At 42.0% G+C, this 20,980-nt stretch overlaps 1 protein-coding gene across 4 annotated transcripts in view; it reads right to left on the bottom strand.

The window, feature by feature from the left end:
- raf1b (Raf-1 proto-oncogene, serine/threonine kinase b) overlaps positions 1 to 20,189 on the bottom strand; it is a 78,589-nt gene extending 58,400 nt beyond the window's left edge. Inside the window, exon 1 of one of the 4 annotated variants that reach the window (XM_055648217.1) lies at positions 19,843 to 20,189. Coding sequence is in view for 3 of the 4 variants with exons in the window: in XM_055648213.1 (XP_055504188.1) it covers positions 11,552 to 11,646 (95 nt within the window). In the remaining variant the exon portion in view is untranslated. Of the gene's footprint in view, positions 1 to 11,551; positions 11,971 to 18,361; positions 18,382 to 19,185; positions 19,742 to 19,842 lie in introns of those variants that run through there. The other 3 variants (XM_055648214.1, XM_055648216.1, XM_055648213.1) reach the window with 3 other exon arrangements.
- Positions 20,190 to 20,980: the final 791 nt, after the last annotated feature.

Below are 20,980 nucleotides of genomic sequence, written 5' to 3'. Positions count from 1 at the left end.
TATTGCATCAGAACTGGTAGAAGATAAAGTTAAAGTTGGTCGAAGTTAAAGTTTTATGTTGGCCAAAGGCCTTAAAACTGGAAGGTTGAGGTGCAAGGTCTCAAAAAGCAAGAGTAGGCTGTTTAGGGTGTCCCGCCTGCTCTACCCTTCAACAAGACGATGGCTAATTTTCCACATTAGGCATCATTTACTCACTATATCTCTTTAACATCCAGTAAAACATTGATCTCTGTTTTGAACACAATGACTGGGCCTTCAAAGCACTCCAGGGCAGGTCATTCCAAAGACTTACACCTACTGAAGAAACTTCTCCTCATTTCTATCGTAAATGGCCTAATCTTTAATTTGAGTCTGTAATTATGTGTTTTCAATTCCTTGGCCAGGGGAAATTCCTCCCATTACCTATCTCGTCAAACTCTCCTTAAATATGCTTCAATGAGATCACCTTTTATTCTTCTAGACTGTCGAGAATGGAGCCCGATAAAACTCACTTTTCTCATACAATAAGCTCAGCACTGTGAGAGCCACTTTGGTGTATCTTTGTTGTACATCAAACATGTACCTTTTTGGGGCAGGATTGAATAATGGTCATGATGAAAGCAGCTGGAGATGGCTTTCTTTCATTTAGTTTAGAGATACAGCGCGGAAACAGGCCCTTTGGCCCACCAAGTCGGCACCGACCAGCAATTCCCGCACATTAACACTATCCTACACACACTGGGGACAATTTTACATTTATACCAAGCAAATTAACCTACAAACCTGTATGTCTTTGGAGTGTGGGAGGAAACCGAAAATCTCGGAGAAAACCCACGCAGATCACAGAGAGAACGTATAAACTCGGTACAGACAGCACCCATAGTCAGGATCGAACCTGGGTCTCTGGCGCAGCAAGACAGCAACTCTACCGCTGTGCCACCGTAATGATAGGTCTGTCGTTAAAGGTGGGGTAATGAGGGTTGGAATGAAGTAGAGACGACGAATGAAGTCTAAAATCAGAGGGGCGAAGAAAAACTGAATGCTGGAAAAGATACAAGCTGATTGTAGTTGTTAATATCCAATTGGATCCTGATCCAAAACTAATAATATTAGGAATATCAGAACAAAGCATAAAACTTACAATAAACCATAGACATTTCTTTGATTATATTTATAATAATTGGGGGAAAAAATTAATATTAAAAATTTTTGAAAACCCAACAACCCCCACAATTAAAATGTGGATTATGGAAAAGTCTGAGACTTTACATTTGGAAAAAATTAGACATCTTAATTGACAAATCAGAACTATTTGCTAGAATATGGTCTCCATTTATTGATTTTCTGAAAGGGTAAATTGGTCCAGCACGGAAGCTTGATTGAAACTTGAATCCAGGATTGGATGAATAATTACACTTTATAATGTACGGATCTATCTCCAAAATTGTGTTATTGGTAATCTCTTTTATTTTATTCTTTTTTTTTTCTCCCTCGCTTCTCTCTATAGCTCTATCGTTCAAAAAAATCTATTAAAAAAAATAAACAGAAGTTGTGATAATATGTAACTGGTAAACAAATCGTGTTTTGGTTATGATATGTATATGCTTCTAATAAAAATATTTAAATTAAATTTAATACAAGCTAATTGTCTGAAGTGGCTGAATACAGCAGAGTCACAAAGGTCGTGCTGTACTGGTCAAAGGATGAGGGGGATGTTGTTCACGTTTACACTGAACTTTGTTGGAACAGTCTCAAAGACCAAAAATAGAATTGAAAAATCAAAGCAACAGACAACTCAGTTTGAATTCACAGATTACGAGCAATTTTAGCTTGTTATCTCCTGAATTTATCTCCCTTTCCCTTTTAAAGGACTCCATCACTACATTTGTTATTTGATCTTTCCTGTCCTCTACCATATCAGAGACCTCTTTAGTTTCCTCTGACTTTTTCCCCCCTTTCTGTGCACCATGTCTACATTTTCACAGTTCCCATGAAGGACATTCCAGTGAGCATTATTTGATTTCACATCAGAAGCATTGCAGGATTTCTCAGAGGGGTGGGTCGTTTTAACAAGTGCACCAGCATTATATTTACCCAATATAGGAGAGCTGGCAGCCAGACAATCCTATTCAGTAAAATCAAAGGGAGAATTCATTAGCAAAATTGAAATATTTGACTGATACAAGAGAAAAAGATAATTAACGTTATCGAACGAACAAACTGCTTCAACTACTCCAAAAGAGCCATGAAGAAACTAGGTTCCATTACATAGTCGTTAAATAAATACATTTCCAAAGCCTACCGATTTAACATTGTAAGATCAATTATCTAAATGCTAGTTCCAATGCAGCATTTCCAAACACTTCTTAAAATTAACTTACTTACAGGAGCAGCAACAAAAACGATTCACAGTTGATGTATATTTAGTTAATAAGGTAGCAAAATGAAAATAGCAATTCATTTCATTCCTGCTCTTCAAAACTTGCAAGCCCCAATGAATAAAGTTCAAGATAAACAATTTGTTAACAAAGTGACTGCCAGACAGATGATGGGCCATGAACAATATCTGTATTCGCAACTGATTATTCAGAGGCAGTGGGAACATTTACCAAGTTAACTGAATCCAATTACAAATTCAGATATCTTTGCTGGCTTTATTGTACATTCTCCTTTAAATAACGTGGGGAAAATTACCACAGTTATCACTTATTAAGCACCACTTATCACTACTCTGTTCAAACAACAATTCCACAGATCTCACAGAATGCACATGATTCCAACACATAAAACAAAAAATGAGAACAATTTAAAAACCAAGTTTCTTTTTTATTCTAAAGAACCCCTTATATATATTCTTCTGGTAATTACCCGAGTAACAGAACAGCCTCATATCATCGGGTTGAATATGGTTAGCTATACTATTACTAAAATTCTCATCTTGACCACTTTCGTGGTCTTTTGTGTGTTTGTTTAATCTGCACAAAAACGGTAATCTATATCGCTTGGATTTTTTAGCCAACTTACTCAACGTTCTCCTCTACTCCAAGCGCACCAGGTTTTGTTCCGATCGGGTGAAATATTAGAAAAGTTATGAAGGTTTAAAAAATCGTGAGATCAGCAGAATGGTCTTCTCGCCTGTCAGTCACCATGAAGGTAACGCCCCTCTCCGGCACCCGCGGAGAATAAAGACCCGGAGGCGGGGCTGAGTCCGTGAGCAGCGTGTGGGCTCTGAGTGAAGTTGGATTGGGACCAGGAGCTGAGGGTGCGGGGTGGGCAGAATGAGAGCAGAAGGTGCGGGGTGAGCAGAGTGCGAGCCGCGTCTGCTGCGATCACCCCCCCTTCCCCCCCCCCAAACCCCAAACCCCCCCCCCCCCCCGCAACCCCCCCCTTCCCCGCAACCCCCCCCCAACCCCTTTCCCCGCAACCCCCCTTCCCCGCAACCCCCCCCCTTCCCCCCCCCCCCCCCCTTGCCCACACCCCCCCCTTCCCCACTATTTTCTTGATGCAAAGTTACATCTTTACTTTAATACATAGATAAATGCCAACTGCTATAGGTTTGAGGTCATGGGGAAAGATTTAATAGGAACCGGAGGGGCAACTTTTTCACACATAGGGTGGTGGGTACATGGAACAATCAGTGGAGATAGTCGAGGCAGGTACTATAACAAGCTGTAAAAGATACTTGGCCTGGTACATGGATAGGAAGGGTTTCGAGGGATATAGCCCAAAAGCAGGCAGTGTAGATAGGGCATCATGGTCAGCATGGACAAGTAAGGGCCAAAAGGCCTGTTTCTGCTGTGTGTTACTAGGACCAAGACTCTACTGGCCACTATTCAATATCCATTGACTAATTGTGAAATTATAAGAGTTTCATTTTCTCTCAAGATTACTGTGTTACATGTAAAATGATAAAAAGGCAACATAACTTGACCAGACTCTAGTTCTGTATAATATTACCTACCATCAGTATCCCCCCCCTCCCCCCCCCTACAAATAATAATAGCAATTATAAAAACACTAAATTCACAAACAAAAATATCTGGGGTATATCTGCAAGATTTCACGGCAAGAAACCCACACAACAAAGAATGATATTTTGAAATGGGTATTACGTTTGGCTACATACAGTTTCAGACTCAGAATGCTACTTCATGCAAACTACAACACACTTTTAGAACAATGTTAAAAGTGATGACTGCAACAAATACCAGGCTGTATTACATGCCTGCTCTTGGGAATGTGGTCTCGAGTCATGCCAAGGACATTCCCCTGTTGGAATTCTGGTCAGCACTATACTGACAGGGTCTGTACAAAAGAGCACATCTACAGATTACAGTTCTTCAAAACCAAAAATCAAACTAATTTACAGTGAAATGTTGGAATTCGAGGCATTCGTGCTGCAGAACTTGTGCCACATGGCAAAACTATTTTAATTCAAGACAGAACTAGAGAATTAACATGGAAATCAGTGAAAATATATATTTTTAAAGTTATGTAAAAGAGAAGTAGCTATGAGGGATAATCTTCGACACAACATACTGGAGTAACTCAGCGGGACAGGCAGCATCTCTGGATAGAAGGAATGGGTGACGTTTCCGGTCAAGACCCTTTTTCAGACTGAAAGTCACGGGAGTGGAAGGCAGAGATATGGAAGGGTAGGGTGTGAAAATGAGGCATCAAAGGGGATGAAGTTTAAGGAAAATGTAGAATAGATAATTGTTAGTTAGGGGAAGGTGACAACGAAGCATACAAAGATAAAATGTAATCAGGAGGACAGTCAGACCACTCGGAGAACTCGGATTGAGGGGGATGGAGAGAGGGAAATCTTAGTCTGATTTGTGTATGATGGGAATCTTTGGTTTCTGGTAGACCTGAAGAAACAGAAATGAGAGATGCACTGAAGTAATCAGAAGGAGGTTCAGGTGTTGGAGAAGAGGATGTAGGTTATGGTGAAGAATGAGAGGGTTTATTGTGGATCTGAGAAAGAAATGCTTTCATCTTAGTCGGATTGCAGTGCACTGTGTATGATGGGAGATACTTTCACAGCATTTCTGGCATAGACCTGAAGAAACAGAAACTATGAACAGAGTGCTACTGAAGATATACTCAATGGTCAGCAGAAGGAGTGTTTTCTATGCTGCAGGTGTTGGAGAAATATTAACAATCCAATTAAAGAATATCACAGTGAATACATGAAATTAATATTTGTTTTCCCAGTGTTGTAGTGCTGAGGTGAAAGATGGAAGGAGTAAACATAGAAACATAGAAGGTTACACAAAAAAGCTGGAGAAACTCAGCGGGTGCAGCAGCATCTATGGAGCGAAGGAAATAGGCAACGTTTCGGGCCGAAACCCTTCTTCAGACGCTCCATAGATGCTGCTGCACCCGCTGAGTATCTCCAGCTTTTTTGTGTAACCTTCGATTCTCCAGCATCTGCAGTTCCCTCTTAAACACATAGAAACATAGAAATTAGGTGCAGGAGTAGGCCATTCGGCCCTTCGAGCCTGCACCGCCATTCAATATGATCAGGGCTGATCATCCAACTCAGTATCCCGTACCTGCCTTCTCTCCATACCCCCTGATCCCCTTAGCCACAAGGGCCACATCTACCTCTTAATATAGGGTTCAACTAATGTGGCATCTGAGAAAGTGTGAAAAAAGTTCTTCTCACCCAGAAAGGATTTCCCCCTTATAGTTGCTGAATCTAACATCGGGAACAATCTTCCTGCATCTAGCACCCCTGCCCGAGAGTTTGGTGAAGGCAGATACTCTCAACCGTGCATTCTAAAGAAGCATCCAGATGTGCAAAACTGTACGCAATACTGAATTGCCACCAGACATAGTAGAACTATGAACAGAGCAATGAACGCTAACGTTTCTTTAGGGGATTCATAGTCAACACCTAGGTCAGCATCTCCCCCCTTTCCCAGGCCATAGATAATGTGCACCAAAATGGATAACCTCACATTTAAGTGCCTAACATTTGCTATGCTGCATGCAGCTCTTCCTGGCAGAAATCCGGATATTGCCTTCAACTCATCCAATTAAAGAATAGCTGGGGTCCCACTGAGCCTTGCGGTACCCCATACATTGAAATGAATTTATTACTCTTTGTTTTTTGCCCCAGTGTTGTAGTGCCTTGTGCTTTAGGTGATAAGTATTAAAGCAAAGGCATTGGGGGTTCAGTATTGAATGGATTCATTCACTGAAATATCCTGCAGAAGATCTCAAAACCATGAACAAGGGAGAGAACCGGCCATCCGCTGAGGAGTAAAAGAAGACGTATTGTTCCTTTGCTGCAACGATGCCCAGCAGATATTGATTTATTTTGGACATGCAACGTGAGCAGATGCTGGAAGAGAAAACAATGATTGGTAAAGTGCAAGAAAACAAGGGAGTAGATAGAATCAAAGAAGCCCTAGTTAGTCGCTGGAGCAGCAATTGCACGCTTCTTCTTCTTGTGTATGGCGTGCACAGCCTAAAGTTGTAGGATACTTGTTCTATTTGACCTTATTTGATTGCGCACGCCAGGTTGATTGTATTTGTTGAAACAGGGCGGACCACGTGAAGGTTGCAATCTCCCACCCCAGCAATTGCATTGAAGAGGTTTTGGGCCTCAGATGTTAAATTGAAAGAATAAAGACGTCAAGAATGAAGGATGAACATTATTTTCAAGAAGGGTCTCGATCCGAAACGTCACCCATTCCTTCTCTCTGGAGATTCTGCTGAGTTAAGGGCCTGTCCCACTTGGCCGTCATTCGCGCACCATTTACGTGACCTGCTAGCGCGTGGGTAGCGTGGGACAGGCGCATGGAGTGGTGTGGAAGATTGTGGACTTCGTCCGGCATGAAATCTTCGCGCGCCACCGGCCTGTCGCGTAACTGACGGCCAAAGTGGGACAGGCCCAAGACCCTAGCGCGGCGCAACGTCTCACCTCCAACAGCAGCAGAAGTAGGCAAACGATCGCCGAGCTCGACCTGGGGCTCACGGCCGTTGCGGATCTGAATCCTCCCCCACTCCTACTTCCAGAGCGGGGCCAAGATGATTGGAGATAGACACAAAATGCTGGAGTAACTCAGCGGGACCGGCTGCATCTCTGGAGAGAAGCAATGGGTGACCTTTCGGGTCAAAGCCTTTCTTCAGACTGAACAAGAGTCTCAACCCGAAACATCATCCATTCCTTCTCTCCAGAGATGCTGCCGGTCCCACTGAGTTACTCCTGCATTTTGTGTCCATCTTCAAATGACGTCACACGCTCCAGCTGGCTGTGCGGACGCATGATGATGCGCACGACTGTCGCTCGTCAGTCACTGCTGGCCTGTCGCGTAAATGACGGCCAAGTGGGACAGGCCCTTTTCTCCAGGTTTTTATGACTACCTTTGATTTAAACCAGCATCTGCAGTTCCGTACTAAACCTTCTCAACTGGATCTAACAGTTCTTACTGAGAGTGATTTACTGCATTAACGAGGTAATAGGGGGTGTGCATGTAAGGTCACTGGGTCATAGGGCTTGACGCACGGAGCCGCTCAATCCATCTGGAGGACATCCGTAACTTCCGGTATATGTTATTGATGCAAGAAACGCGTACTTTCCTACCTGCTAATAACCGCCAAAATGTTGAATTCTTGCGCAGTAAAAGAATTGTGGAAGTCGGGGTAAGCGTGAGAGACATGTACTCAACTTCAGAATTCCAAACGTGAAGCAAAATGGAGGTAAAGAGAAGTGAGAGCTGAAGGGACAACAACAGCTAAAGTGCTTGGCGAACATTGGCCGTGCAGATATCGGAAATGAAATTATTGGGAATTATCGCGTTTGCTCACTGCATTTCATCACCAGTAAGGCATTATTTGTGGTTTTTCTTGATTCCTTTGGTATCTAAAAAGTCTCAGAAGTGATAAATCTAGCAGTAAATATTGCTTCAGAGGCATTTTCTTTTTGTATGTGAAAATCCACTTGAGAACCATGGACAATTTTACAGCCAGATTTATCACTTCTGAAACTTTTTTATGCCAAAGGAATCTAGAAAAAACACAAATAATGCCTTAGTTGATGAAATGCAGTGAGCAAACGGCCAATGTTCGCCAAGCACTCTGGCTGTTGTTGTCCCCTTCAGCTCTCGTTTCTATCTACCGTCATTTCTCCTCACTTTTGGAATTCTGAAGTAGGCTAAATGTCTCGCACACTTATCCCGATTTCCATAATTATTTACAGCGCAAAAATTGTCAATTTCGGCAGGTTTTAACGGGCCCGCTACGCTGGAAACAATGGTAAGTGCCTACCTGCAGTTCATCGCGTGTACTCCACTTGGCATATCGTAGCAACAGTACAGGTCATGGGTCGTGACCCGACTGCCGTGAAACCTCCCTATTCCTAATGCAAGGGCAACCCAACACATCAACTTTATATAATCCAAGAAAGAAACTTTCCCAACAAGACCTTCTAACGAGCATTGTTGGCTACAAGGAACAAGTTATTTCAAACTTGAAATACCAGTCGTTCCATTGTTATAGTCCGTGAGTGACTGAACCACTTATCAAATTTCCTAGGAATTCAGGGTGACAAAAGGTGTAACGAACTATAGGAAACTGTGAAGGTTAACTGGTACAACAGTATCAGCAAGATCACCCTTTAAGATACTTGTCCCCTTCCTACTACTTGTAGAGAGGCAGTTCTCTCTCAGAGCTCTGACCCATGCTTCATCACTACGACAGTGCAGGGATCAGCCAATGGAATCGCCATTTTAACATTTTGTAAAGCTAAGGCCATTTTAATTAAGGTCAAAATTTGGAGTTGGCAAAGGGACATTTTCTTTAAAATAAACTGGATTTAAAAGTCAAATAAAATGTCAAAGAATCCACATGAAGTTGTATTAACTGGAGGGCCAAGTCACTGTGCCAAAACAAAAATCCGCTCTTCAATCTACCCAACAGAGCTCCTTCAGCCTCCACTGCGATCTTGAAACATTTCCATTTTGAGTTGATGTCATTAGAATTTAACGTTAGCCAAGTCAATTCTCAGCATTGCTCTGCACGGTATTCAGTGCCAGTTAATCTAATGCAGGGATTGTTCTGGCCATTCTCCAATTTGCAAATTGCTAACGCTGGCCTTTATGAGGCTAAATATATTTTTGTACAGCTAGAAAGCTCGTGAATAAAAGCTCTGTGTAGCTGCATCAACATGTTTAATATGAAGACATCTGAACTTCGTTGACTGTCTAGTTCCATGAACTATTAATATTTGCTTCATGTAACTGTTTTCCACTAATGAGTAATTACGCCAAATATCCTACAATCAGCCTTACTTTTCTGAATTTACAAAGACCTTATTTACCTTCATTTGCAAATCAATTACTAATTAATTTTTAATTCATTGATCAACAGAGTCATAGATTGGTAGTGTGGAAACAGGACCTTCAGCCCAACTTGCCCACACCGGCCAACATGTCCCAGTTACACTAGCTCGACCTGCCCCCCCTTTCATCCCCATCCCTCCAAACCTGTCCTATCCATGTACCTGTCTAACTTTCTTAAATGTTGGGATAGTCCCTGCCTCAACTACCTCCTCTGGCAGTTTGTTCCATACACCCACCACCCTTTGTGTGAAAATGTTACCCCTCAGATTCCTATTAAAACTTTTCCCCTTCACCTTGAATCTATGTCCACTATGTCCTATGTCGATTCCCCTACTCTGGGCAAGAGACTCTGTGCATCTACCCGATCTATTCCTCTCATGATTTTATACACCTCTATAAGTACAACCCTCATCCTCAAACTTGTTTCAGAACACAGAATATTCTATGATCATGAAATGTATTCTTCCAAAACTTAGGTTTTCAATCAGAGTTGTGCATGGTAACATTAGCAGCGGACTGCAGCCAGAAAAAATAAGATTATTTTATGTAATGTTTAGAATTCAGTTGGGAATACTATGTTCGGGAGTGGATGGAAAAGGGGTGCAAAAAACCCCCCAAAAAAACAGCTCCCCAAAGTCAGTCACAGCAAAGAAGTTTGGGAACTTTTGTGGCACAGAGGTAGAGTTGTTGCATTTCAGCACCAAAGATCTGGGTTCGATCCAGACTGCGGGTGCTGTCTGTATGGAGTCTGTACATTCCCCCCGTGACTTGCATGGATTTTCTCCAGGATCATCCGTTTCCTCCCACACTCCAAAGACGCACTGGTCTGTAGGTTAATTGGCTTTGGTATAAATGTAAATTGTCCATTGTGTGTAGGATAGCGTTAACGTGCGGGCATCACTGGCCGTGGCAAACATGGTGGGCCGAAGGGCCTGTTTCCACGCTGTATCTCTCAACTAAACTAAAATTCCCTAAAGAAGATTCCAAACTTTACTTGCGAGTAAATGACTGAAGATGCAGAATACCACAATTCACAATTTCCGTCATCAATTATAAATAACTGATTGGTGTACTATCAGCTTCCCCAACTCTACCTTTAATTATGTTGTCAGAATGTTTGCTGACATCCCTTTGTAGACGAGCCAAAATTTCCCCTTTGTTTGACTTTGGTTGCTAGCACAAACTCCTAACTCCTCCCAAACTATTTTATTCAGCCCAAATAAGACTATTTATATCCACGTCATATTTGACCATGGGCTGTGATTCTAACATCTATAGAACCATCTACCTACACTTTCAAAATGACACCCAGTCCAATGACTAACTTATTCCAATTATTTTTTCTTACTAACTTCCATATTCTTCTCGCTAAAAACTTAAGCTCACACAGAATACTGTTGTTCTACCCCAAATTGCATAAAACTTTTATTCATTCATTACCCCTTCACTTGCTGGCCTATAATAGCTTGATGTTCACCAAAAGCTCCCATCATTGGAGATATATAAACACACACATATATGCACACATGTATGTGTATGTGTATATGTCTATTTATACACACATACATATACAACATACATACATATATATAAACAAGTTATTAACATTACTGTATTCAAATCCCTCTGTAGCCCAGCTGCTCCTCATCTCTGTAATCTCCTCCAACACTAAGATCCTTTGAAAATGTTACCATCTAGAAACTGAACAGAGGTTGCAAAAGCACATTAGTCAGCTGGTTCATGCAATGTCCACAGTGGGCACATTGCTGGGAAACTCAGTAGCTCACTTGACCACAGGTGCCTCATGCTACTGAAAGGACTGCAAATACATTGAAAGGACTGCACATACCATGGGGAAAGCACAGACATGTGGGCCTGTGGGCCACAAATTTAGCATTTCATGGGGGTGAATAGAGTTTGGAGAAAAGAAAATCCAAAGCCAAGGGTTGGTGACTTTTGAGTAAAAGCCTGGTTCGAGGGGTGACTGCTATGCAGCGGTGGAGGCGGGGGATATCCATAGAGAGATTTGGGGTTTGTGATGGAGAGATATCATTGTTCAGTACAGTAGGGTGTCGTCTCTGGTTCAGTGGGATTGGGGGATGGGGGAACAGAAAGGAGTGAAGGTCTTTTTTTTTTGTTGTTTGGTGGGAGAAGGGAGGAAGATTGGCAAAGGTGTCTTCACTAGATGGAAGAAACAGGTAATTAGTTCAGTTACTTACTGACAAGGGCCTTGCCTAAAACCTCTTTCCAGCAGATAACTAACAATGATGCAGGACCCAGAGGCACAGTGAAGGCCAACTTCCACATGGCTCATAAGGGCTTTGGAGAAAAAAATGCAGACTTCACAATAAACACTGTTATGGGCAAGTCCTACTTAGGAGATTATTTAGTCGATTGCAGGCGGCTAGGCTGTCACCACATGGTCGTTGCTGGGGTGTCGCCTGTATGGTCGTGAGTAGTCTCCCCAGTCGTCCAAAGTGTCATAGCGTCTTTCTGGTCACTGCTGGATTTTCAACATGTTGGACATTTTTCAGTGACAGTGGCGACCGTGGGTTGGACATCAATGAGCGTAGCTTGACATAGGTGCTGTCGTAGTTGTCGCCAGGTGACATAGGTTGTCGCCGGTGCTGACTTTGGTGAATTCCATTGTCAAATTCGCCGTCAGTCGCTTAAAATTTTTTTTTTAAATCACCTAAGTGGGACAGGCCCAATAGTCCAGTCGCCGGTTTTTCAGTGACCTGCTACGACTATGACAGTCGCCAGCAGTTGCCTAAAATTTGCCTAGTGGGACAGGCCCTTTAGTCTCCATTTATGTTTTCACAGAGATTGCTAAAATGTGGTCCGTTGCAAACCAATATGTAAGCATATATTTCTCCAAGTCCTTCCTTTAGCAATGTAGATTTTACGCTGGAATTCTCTTCCTAAACATCCTTACATTTGTTTCCCAATAAAGATTCTTAAAGTCAACCCGATTGGGATCATTTTTCATTTTCCCTAATGAAGTTCATTTTTGTTTGGTATCAATTTTTATTCCATGAAGCACTTTGCAACATTTTATCACTTTAGAAACATTATATTAATGAAGGTGGTCATGGAGGGTGTGTGGATGTTTTATATTTGAGAACACAATCCGTATCAAGTTAGTCAATATCAGGGGTGCAGAGATGATGAAAGTATCCAAGCATCTCAGAGCGAGGTTAGCCAAAGAAAATATGTTGAACATCAAATGGGAATGTTCATGGCAGCTTTATAATTTATTGGGCAAGCAATCTGCTAATGAAATATACTGGTCAAGTATTTTTTCACACGGTAGTAGAGTTACTGCCGTACAGCGCCAGAGACACGGGTTCGATCCTGACCACGGGTGCTTGTCTGTACAGAGTTTGTACAATCTCCCTGTGACCTGAGTGGGTTTTCTCCGAGATCTTCGGTTTTGTCCCGCACTCCATGACGTACAGGTTTGTAGGTTAATTGTCTTGGTATAAATTTAAAATTGGACCTTGTGCGTGGAGGGTAGTGATAATGTGCAGGGATCGCTCGTTGGTGTGGACTTGGTGGGCTGAAGGGCCTGTTTCCGCTCTGTATCTCTGAACTAAACTAAAATTAAATCCCAAATGGCCACAAAGGGAAAATTATAGACAACTAGCCGATTTAATTCTGGCCCACCCCACAATTCATGATATGGTTGCAAGGATGAGTGGAGGTGATCCAATTCGACCACTGCTTGGAAAAGCAGATTTATTACCACAGATTCCAAAACTCAATTCATGTTAAAGAAGTGCAGGTAAAATAAAACATATTTCATGTGAGTGGCACTCAGAAGTGACTTGGATTGTGAATCTACCCATCACTACTGAAAATAGGGAACCTTCTTACAAGGATTTCTGGTGCAAAGCTCTGCTAGATCTTCGGAAAAAGGGGTCACGCTAGTCACGCATCCTCCCCCCCGCCCCAACTTTGCAAGCAAGCCCACTTCAAGTATATACTTCATTTCTGAGAGTTCCTATGGAATCTTTCATCATTTTTTGGGAACAGTGCATTCCAGACACCAAAGACTTGTATGAAGAAACTTCTAATTTTCCAAAAACTATTCGATCCTAATTATTTCGATAAAATCTATGATTTCTAGTCATATCTACTTGCCAGGAGAAACCGTTTCTCCATCAAATTGTATTATCACCAATTCCACATTCCCGTGATCTACACAATACACATTAAATGAACAGTTCTTCATTAGAAGATGCATTGACTTGTTGGTATTCTGTTCCTGGCACATAGTTTTAACAGTACTGGCATTATCTACTCGGTGATTTCAGTCTCACGGCGCTAATTGTCTTAAGATTCAGCCAGTACATGGTCAATAAATAAGTTAGTTTATTGGCCAAGTATTCACATACAAGGAATTTGCCTTGGTGCTCCACCCACAAGTAACAACATGACATACAGTGACACTTACGAATGACTCAGAAAACACTAAACATTAATAATAATAATAAAACACTAATGACAAAACATCAACAAAATACCAGATCAAAGGGAGGCTACAGATTTTTGGCTGTTGAGTAGAGCAACTACTCGTGGATAAAAAGAGTTTTATGTCGGGCTGTGGCAGCTTTGACAGTGCGGAGTCGCCTTCCAGAGGGAAGTGGAAGTGGAGAAGATCAAGGAGAAGTTAGGATATTGAAATTAAAAGAATGTCGAAACTAAACTACCTTGCACAGAAGCCACATTTTAAATCAGGCCTCTTCAAAAAATGTTTGAGCAGCCTAGGACAAGAGTAAACGCAAACACGTCACCATGGTAACTTCATCTGTTTACAACTGTTGAAAAACTGCAGAATCGTCACAATTTTCACAAGGGGGCATTTGGATTATTTTCGTGCAGACTGGCCAACAAACTTTGTTAACTGTGGCACCATGTCTGACTCATGGTCACGTGGCCAGATACAAACACACACACACAAAATCCCTAAAAACATTGGCAATGGGGAAACTTAAAGTTTAACTTGTACTCAAGTTTCCATTAGTTACAAATATCTTATTTTCCAGTCCTTAGCCTATGTACGTGCCGACATTTATAAAGTATTTATAAAACAATACAGGTCAGTGTTCAGCGATTTTTTATAATTCTAAACCAAGGCCAGATACATGGATAAAATCAACAACAACCTTCATTTGACAGTAAAAACATTCCGAGGGACTTCAAAGGAATGTAAACAGACAAATATTGACATGAGCTAAAGCCGAGACAAAGAAGCTTGGCCAAAGGGCAGATGGGCTTTAAAAAAAATAGATTTGGAGAAATTGCCTGAGGGAAGGAATGCTGGAGCTTCAGGCCAAGGCAGCTGAACAAATGGCCAGAGGTAGATGAAGGAAGAGGATATGAAGAGGAATCCAAAGCTGCAAAAAAATCCAGAGTTTTCAGAAAATTTGTGAAAGTTAAAGAAAGTGAGCAGTGAAGAAAATGAACCTAAATATGAAAAAGAAAATCTTAAGATCTAAATATTTGATGCTGGGCAGCCTATACAGTTCTTCAATGAAAATAACTATGTGCAAATTAATAGATAGTAGCATTTTAGATAAATTTAAGGTCATGAGTGATAGGAGCGGAATTAGCTCATTCAGCCCATCAATTCTACTCTGCCGTTCAACCATGGCTGATCTATCTCTCCCTCCTAAATATAACCATTGACTTGGCCTCCACAGCCTTCTGTGGCAAAGACTTCCACCGATTCACCACCCTCTGACTAAAGAAATGCCTCCTCATCTTCCTAAAGTAACGTCCTTTAATTCTGAGGCTATGACCTCCAGTCCTAGACTCTCCCACTACCAGTAACATCCTCTCCACATCCACTCTAACTAAGCCTTTCATGATTTGGTACGTTTCAATGAGGTCCCCCCTCATTCTTCTAAACTCCAACAAGTACAGTCCGAGTGCCGGCAAAAGCTCATTATATGTTAACCCACTCCTTCCTGGGATCATTCTTGTAAACCTCCTCTGGACCCTCTCCAGAGCCAGCACATCCATCCTCAGATATGGGGCACAAAATTGCTCACAATACTGAAGGACAAATGCAATCTCCTGAAAACACTCTTGATAATTACATACCAAAAATAAATTTATTTCCAAAAATATAATTTTATGGCAGTGGTGGTCGAGTGTTAAAGGCCTGTCCCACTAACGCCACTTTTCAGCAACTTCATGTTATTTGACCTTCATGCTCGAGGGCACTCGCCTGAATCGACCGTCAGCGATGAAACCGCGAGCTGGATCACCCATCAGCGCGCACACGCACGCACACACAGCAAAGGCGGGGGCCAGGGAAAGCGGGGGAGTGCTGACTGAAGGGGGAGAGAAACTTTTAAGAAGCCAGACAACTTTAAATAAAGTTTAGTGGTCATTTAACAACGGTCAGTTTTCCTTGGTCTGAAAACTCCAATGAGCCAATTAAAATGCCCGGTCACGGAAAATATTTTAGCATGCTGAAAAATGGTCCTCGACCAAACTGAGGTCGCGAGTGTGCGGGAACTTCCCCAAAGCTTGAAGCAGAATTACAGTGACCTCCGAGGACCACGTGTCGACCACGCTGCGAGTTTGAGTCGAGCGCAAACTCTTCTAAACTCGCAAATTAGGTCCCCGCAGTGGGACAAGCCCTTTACTGTATAATATATAGTATTCTTTCAACCAAACAACATCATATACTATACAATATGAAAACTATACTATATCATGTCTTAAAGAACAAAGCAAAATCCAAAACATTACTATTACAGTCAGTTTAAATGGACATACAAAGGCTTTATTGGTCTACTGAAATTTGGTGGCAATCAAAATGACTTGCCATATTTCCCAAAGTACTCCTGTAAAGATTTATGATGGTCAACTGAAATCGTATTTTACGACATGTCAAAAGGTTATTACTAGTTGTCAACAAAGTCTGGAAATAATGGCACATTATTTACTAAATTATTTATTGCAGATCCATACAAGTTATGTACTCACAATCAAATATTCAACAACAGGAGGTCTAATCTGCACTAAACCACAAGATTTTATCATCCTTGCCAAATTCCACAGGTGTCATGGTGGCTACATCCTTCTCAAGTTGTGCCTCTCATGTGGATGGCACATTCCCTGCATACATTCTCCATCATGATACCAGCCAATTACATACAATTTATGAGGAACTTTAATGCTGTAAGGCATCGCGTGGCACTTCACAGAATTGGAAACAAAGCCACATTGAGAATATTTGGATAAATGGCCAGAACATTGGCTGTAGTAGGTGGATTTTTATGTCTTTAAAACGTTATTTAAGGGGAAGGAGAGCTTGAGGGTAGGAACTGCCTCCACAATGAAGGTATGGCAGCTAATTTTGCAATGATTAAATAAGATGCTCAAGTGATCAGAACTGGGGGACACATCTCAGGGAGGGTGAAGATCCAGTAACATTGCAAGTCAGAGTAGATTGAAATTCTATGGGAACTCAAAAAACACACCTTATAAATTAATAAAATGCCATCAGAAGGGGCTTTATTCTGCTGATGGACTTCTATCCTTAAATGTTATCCCCATTTCCCTTTTCATACATGCAGATCAAGGACTGAATTAATGGGAAATGGTTTATCCTATGGAGACTACACTCCAGAATTAGTTACCCTACCTTCAGTAGTCCAACTGCAATATGCAGACGAAATGTGTAGGAAGGAACTGCAGATGCAGGTTTACACCAAAGATAAGACACAAACTCTCACAAACCTAACTCCAGGTCATCATTGACTCATTCACCGACGCAAAGATGATGATGGCCCTCACACTCAACATCTACATGACACAATGCTCTACCAAACTCCCCCTCCCCTGCTGCTCTGTGGCATTAACATTTTCAGTTGCCCGCACACCCTTTGGTCAATTGAATAAAAGGGTATCTGAAGATCAAGAACTCTGACCTGGCTAAAAATAATGATGCATCAAGGAGCAGTGATTATTCCACCCATTTAGGTTTTGGAAATCTGGACTACCCACAGCAGGCACATAATGACACTGGAAATATATCACCAATATTAAATTATGTGAAAGACCGACAGACATTCCATCAACACCAGCATGCTGGCCCTCAATGACCGAGATTGTTGACCACAGTAACATCAACCACTACGCATTGCCTTTTTTTGCTCTCTCAAAATCCTTAATTCCTTCAACACAACAAGCAGGAATAGGCAGTTCCATCTCTCAGTATGTTCTGACATTCAGCATGATCATGACCTATCTTCAACTGCACACTTATTTTTTACTGCCCCACCTCCACATCCTTCGATTCCTTTAATTTGCAGAAACCTGTTCATCTCAGTTTTGAATGCAATCAATAACTGAGCTATCAGAAAAGTGCATTGCATAGTCTTTCTCCACACTACCACGCCGATCTATTTGTGTAATACAATTTGATGACAAATAAGTCGGGCAACTTCAACTGTGAATGTTACCGGACTGAAAACTTAATTTGAGCATTAAACCAGATTTTTGAAATTAACAAAAAAAAACTGTCTTCAATCTAAGAAACTTGTACTAAAAATCCAGCATTGTTGACCTATGCATCAGTCCTGGATAACGGTCCCATGCAATATGATTTCATTTTCATGTACATAAGGCTACACCAACTCAAACAGTGACTGGTATTGTCATTTTTCACAAAACACGTAGTTGTTTCAAATTTATGTAACTCCTATTCATAAGGTTATACAAAGAAATACTAGTTTCTGTACAGTTTTATTTTGCACATACTTAAGTATACACAGCATCTGGATTAGTTTTGTATTTTAGCCTGTTGCATAGAAGATGTATCACAGCGTCTTTGCCCAGATAAACTGTTCTTTGTGAGGCTCAAGTATAGCTTGGCCTTTGTACAGAATGGCTGATCAGATGCACAGTGTCCCACTTACAAAATGCTCCTTTGTGCAACCACACACACACACACACAGCGTGTTGGAAGAGGGAAGAGCAAAGGGTTAATTTGCACACAATATTCCCACCTCATTTAGAAAAGTTTCCTCAGGGGATCATTACAGGCAAATTCGGGAATCTTCAGATGTGGCAATCACATGGCACCATAGTTTTCCACTGATACCCCAGGGATGAACCATGAAACAGACAGACATATCGGTATGGATAGCCTGAATAATTCCAAGGGCACTATAAGGTCAATGCTGTGTGATCTATATTTAGCACACCCACTATTTAAAACTTGTATAATTCCCCCTCCCCCCATCCAAGGCCATCAGATAAACCACTTATTGTTCTGTTTACTCTTGATAACTTGTAGGGTTTACAATGCTGTGCTATCTTTACAGCTGCAGTCACCTCGCATTGTACAGTAAAAAAAAAGTATTTATACAAGTGATTGCAAACAGCTGCTCGGCCACAAAGAACTGTTAATAACGTACCATTAACACACCATTTTAAAACTTCCTTAAAAAAAAGCAAATCTACTAAAATGGCCCTAGCTTCAAAGAGTAATTATTCAAAATAACGTGACTAGGAAATGGAAAAGTAAAGTAATGTGATGGCACCAGGGTTTGGGCCAGGCTACCAGGCTGTACTTTTGTTTTAAAACTTGGACATACAATTATTATTTGGAGATATGAATCCCACAGTGACAGCATCTAATATTACACATCCCCTGCCTCTACACACTCAAGTTTGCATTGGAACAACCCGAGTTTAAATTAGCAATTACGAATAATAATACTGCACTGCTGGAATGTAACGCTTAGCTCCTACTTTTAGAAAGATCTTGCCTAAACATTGGGAGAGAAATCCTCGGCTCCCCCACGCATGAGCCACTAAAACAACAAACCTCGCATGGTGGCCGGAGTTACCGGCTCCCCACACAGCGTCGACCATCGAGCAGAGTCGCTGCCGGTTTTATTTTTAGACGGACGAAGATCGGGTGAGAGAGAGAGAGAAAAAAAAACTTGGGTTCGTTGGCAGTATTCCTGCGATTAACTGGAACCAGACACACTCACTCCAACTTGAAAAAAAAAATCTTAATTTCAGTCTCTTTCCATCCCCAAAGAATGTCTGTTCAAGGGAGGTGAGGGTTTCGAACACGGGTTAGGGGTGAGAAATGAGGAGAGAAAGACAGCAGCATAAAGAAGCAACTCTCTCCCACTGCCATCCAACACCACAGCCTCGCTGATGCTCGCACTATTTTTACATCAGCTCCATTTACAATGCAATGGGCGCTGCGAGCTCCGCCAGGAGAGACGTGGCTTCAGGCCAACAATCCTTTCTACGGGAATTCGGGGGTCCGGGGTGTGCAGCAGAAGCAAAAGGACAAACAAAACGTGTACGCGTATGAAAAGGCAGCATGAGAGGTTGAGAGCTGAGCGCTTCGGGCCCTCCTGCAGCAGTCAAAACCCCCGAGGAAGAGAGAGACACACACACACACAGACCCAGAACCACAACAAGCTGGGACTCTTTAACCCTTTGCCAATCCACTAATGGCACTCACCCTAGAGCTGGGTCACTGCGCTGCGTCCGCTGATCCTTCAGCCGAGGACAGAGCCGGACAGTGTTGTCAGTGCCCGACCACCAACAGATCCCGCAACAGACCGAGAAACTTTCTAAAAGTTAACCTCCGCCATAACTCAACGAGAAAGTTGTCGCCCGGTGACATCATCATATTCCCCACTCTGCTGCAGCCGCTCGCATACCCCTGGCAACTGTTGTGATCACAACTCGTTCACGTTGCACTCACTCTGGGGCCTGCGTGCGATGCTGGGCTGCCAGCTCAAATGTTGGCGATTGAATAAAAAGAAGCTATTTCGTGCGAGTTTCTGCCTGGCATTGCAACGTTGCAGACTCACATCTACCTGCACTGATACACACGCTGAAATCACATCACGCAGGGCGTTAAACTTAAACAAATAAATACATACATAATCATGTGTATTGTATCTGGTGTCTGTCTAGTGTAGCTCTCGGGAAACTGATTATGGAAATGTTTTCATTTTGTGATTTCTATTTATACATCATTAAATAGAGTAAAATGCCCTATTTTAGAAAGCACTCATACAATTCAAAAAAATAAATTAAACCACAGAAGAAGGGCAGCCAATAAAATAAATCATATTATCAGAGTATGTGTACTGTTAAATGATTAAATTAAAAAATCCCCCAGTGTTAAAAGACTAGCGCCTTGGTGACGCCAGACTGCTGAAACTAGATATTGGCCCTTGCAAGCCCGGAATCACAGCCACGATCAACATGTCACAGGGTGCGCTGCAAATAGCAAGTGAAATGCTACCAAGGTCATTTGACGAACCCTGTCTCTCAGTGACCCGACGCAACGTTACAAAATTAGGACGTGCTCACTCTGTGACAGACTGACCACCCGATAATTACAGCCTTTGAAGAACGCTCAACACACGCCCAGTGGAGCCAATGGGACAGATGGACATTAATGCGGTCGCTTTAACTGAAGTACCGGAAAAATCAGGAAACAAAGTTCTGGGAGAGGAAACACTTGATAGATCAGTCTGCATCTGTGGATAGGACGAACAGGTACAGTCTCTACCTTTGTTCCACCGAATCTTTCCAGCACATTTAAAGCGGGTTTCACATCATGTGCTGTGAGTCAGACTCCTTAC

The sequence above is a fragment of the Leucoraja erinacea genome, chromosome 16 (genome assembly GCF_028641065.1).
Source record: "Leucoraja erinacea ecotype New England chromosome 16, Leri_hhj_1, whole genome shotgun sequence".
Lineage (NCBI taxonomy): Eukaryota > Metazoa > Chordata > Chondrichthyes > Rajiformes > Rajidae > Leucoraja > Leucoraja erinaceus.
Note: the sequence above shows the minus strand (reverse complement) of the source record. Positions and strands in the feature narration are given on the sequence as shown.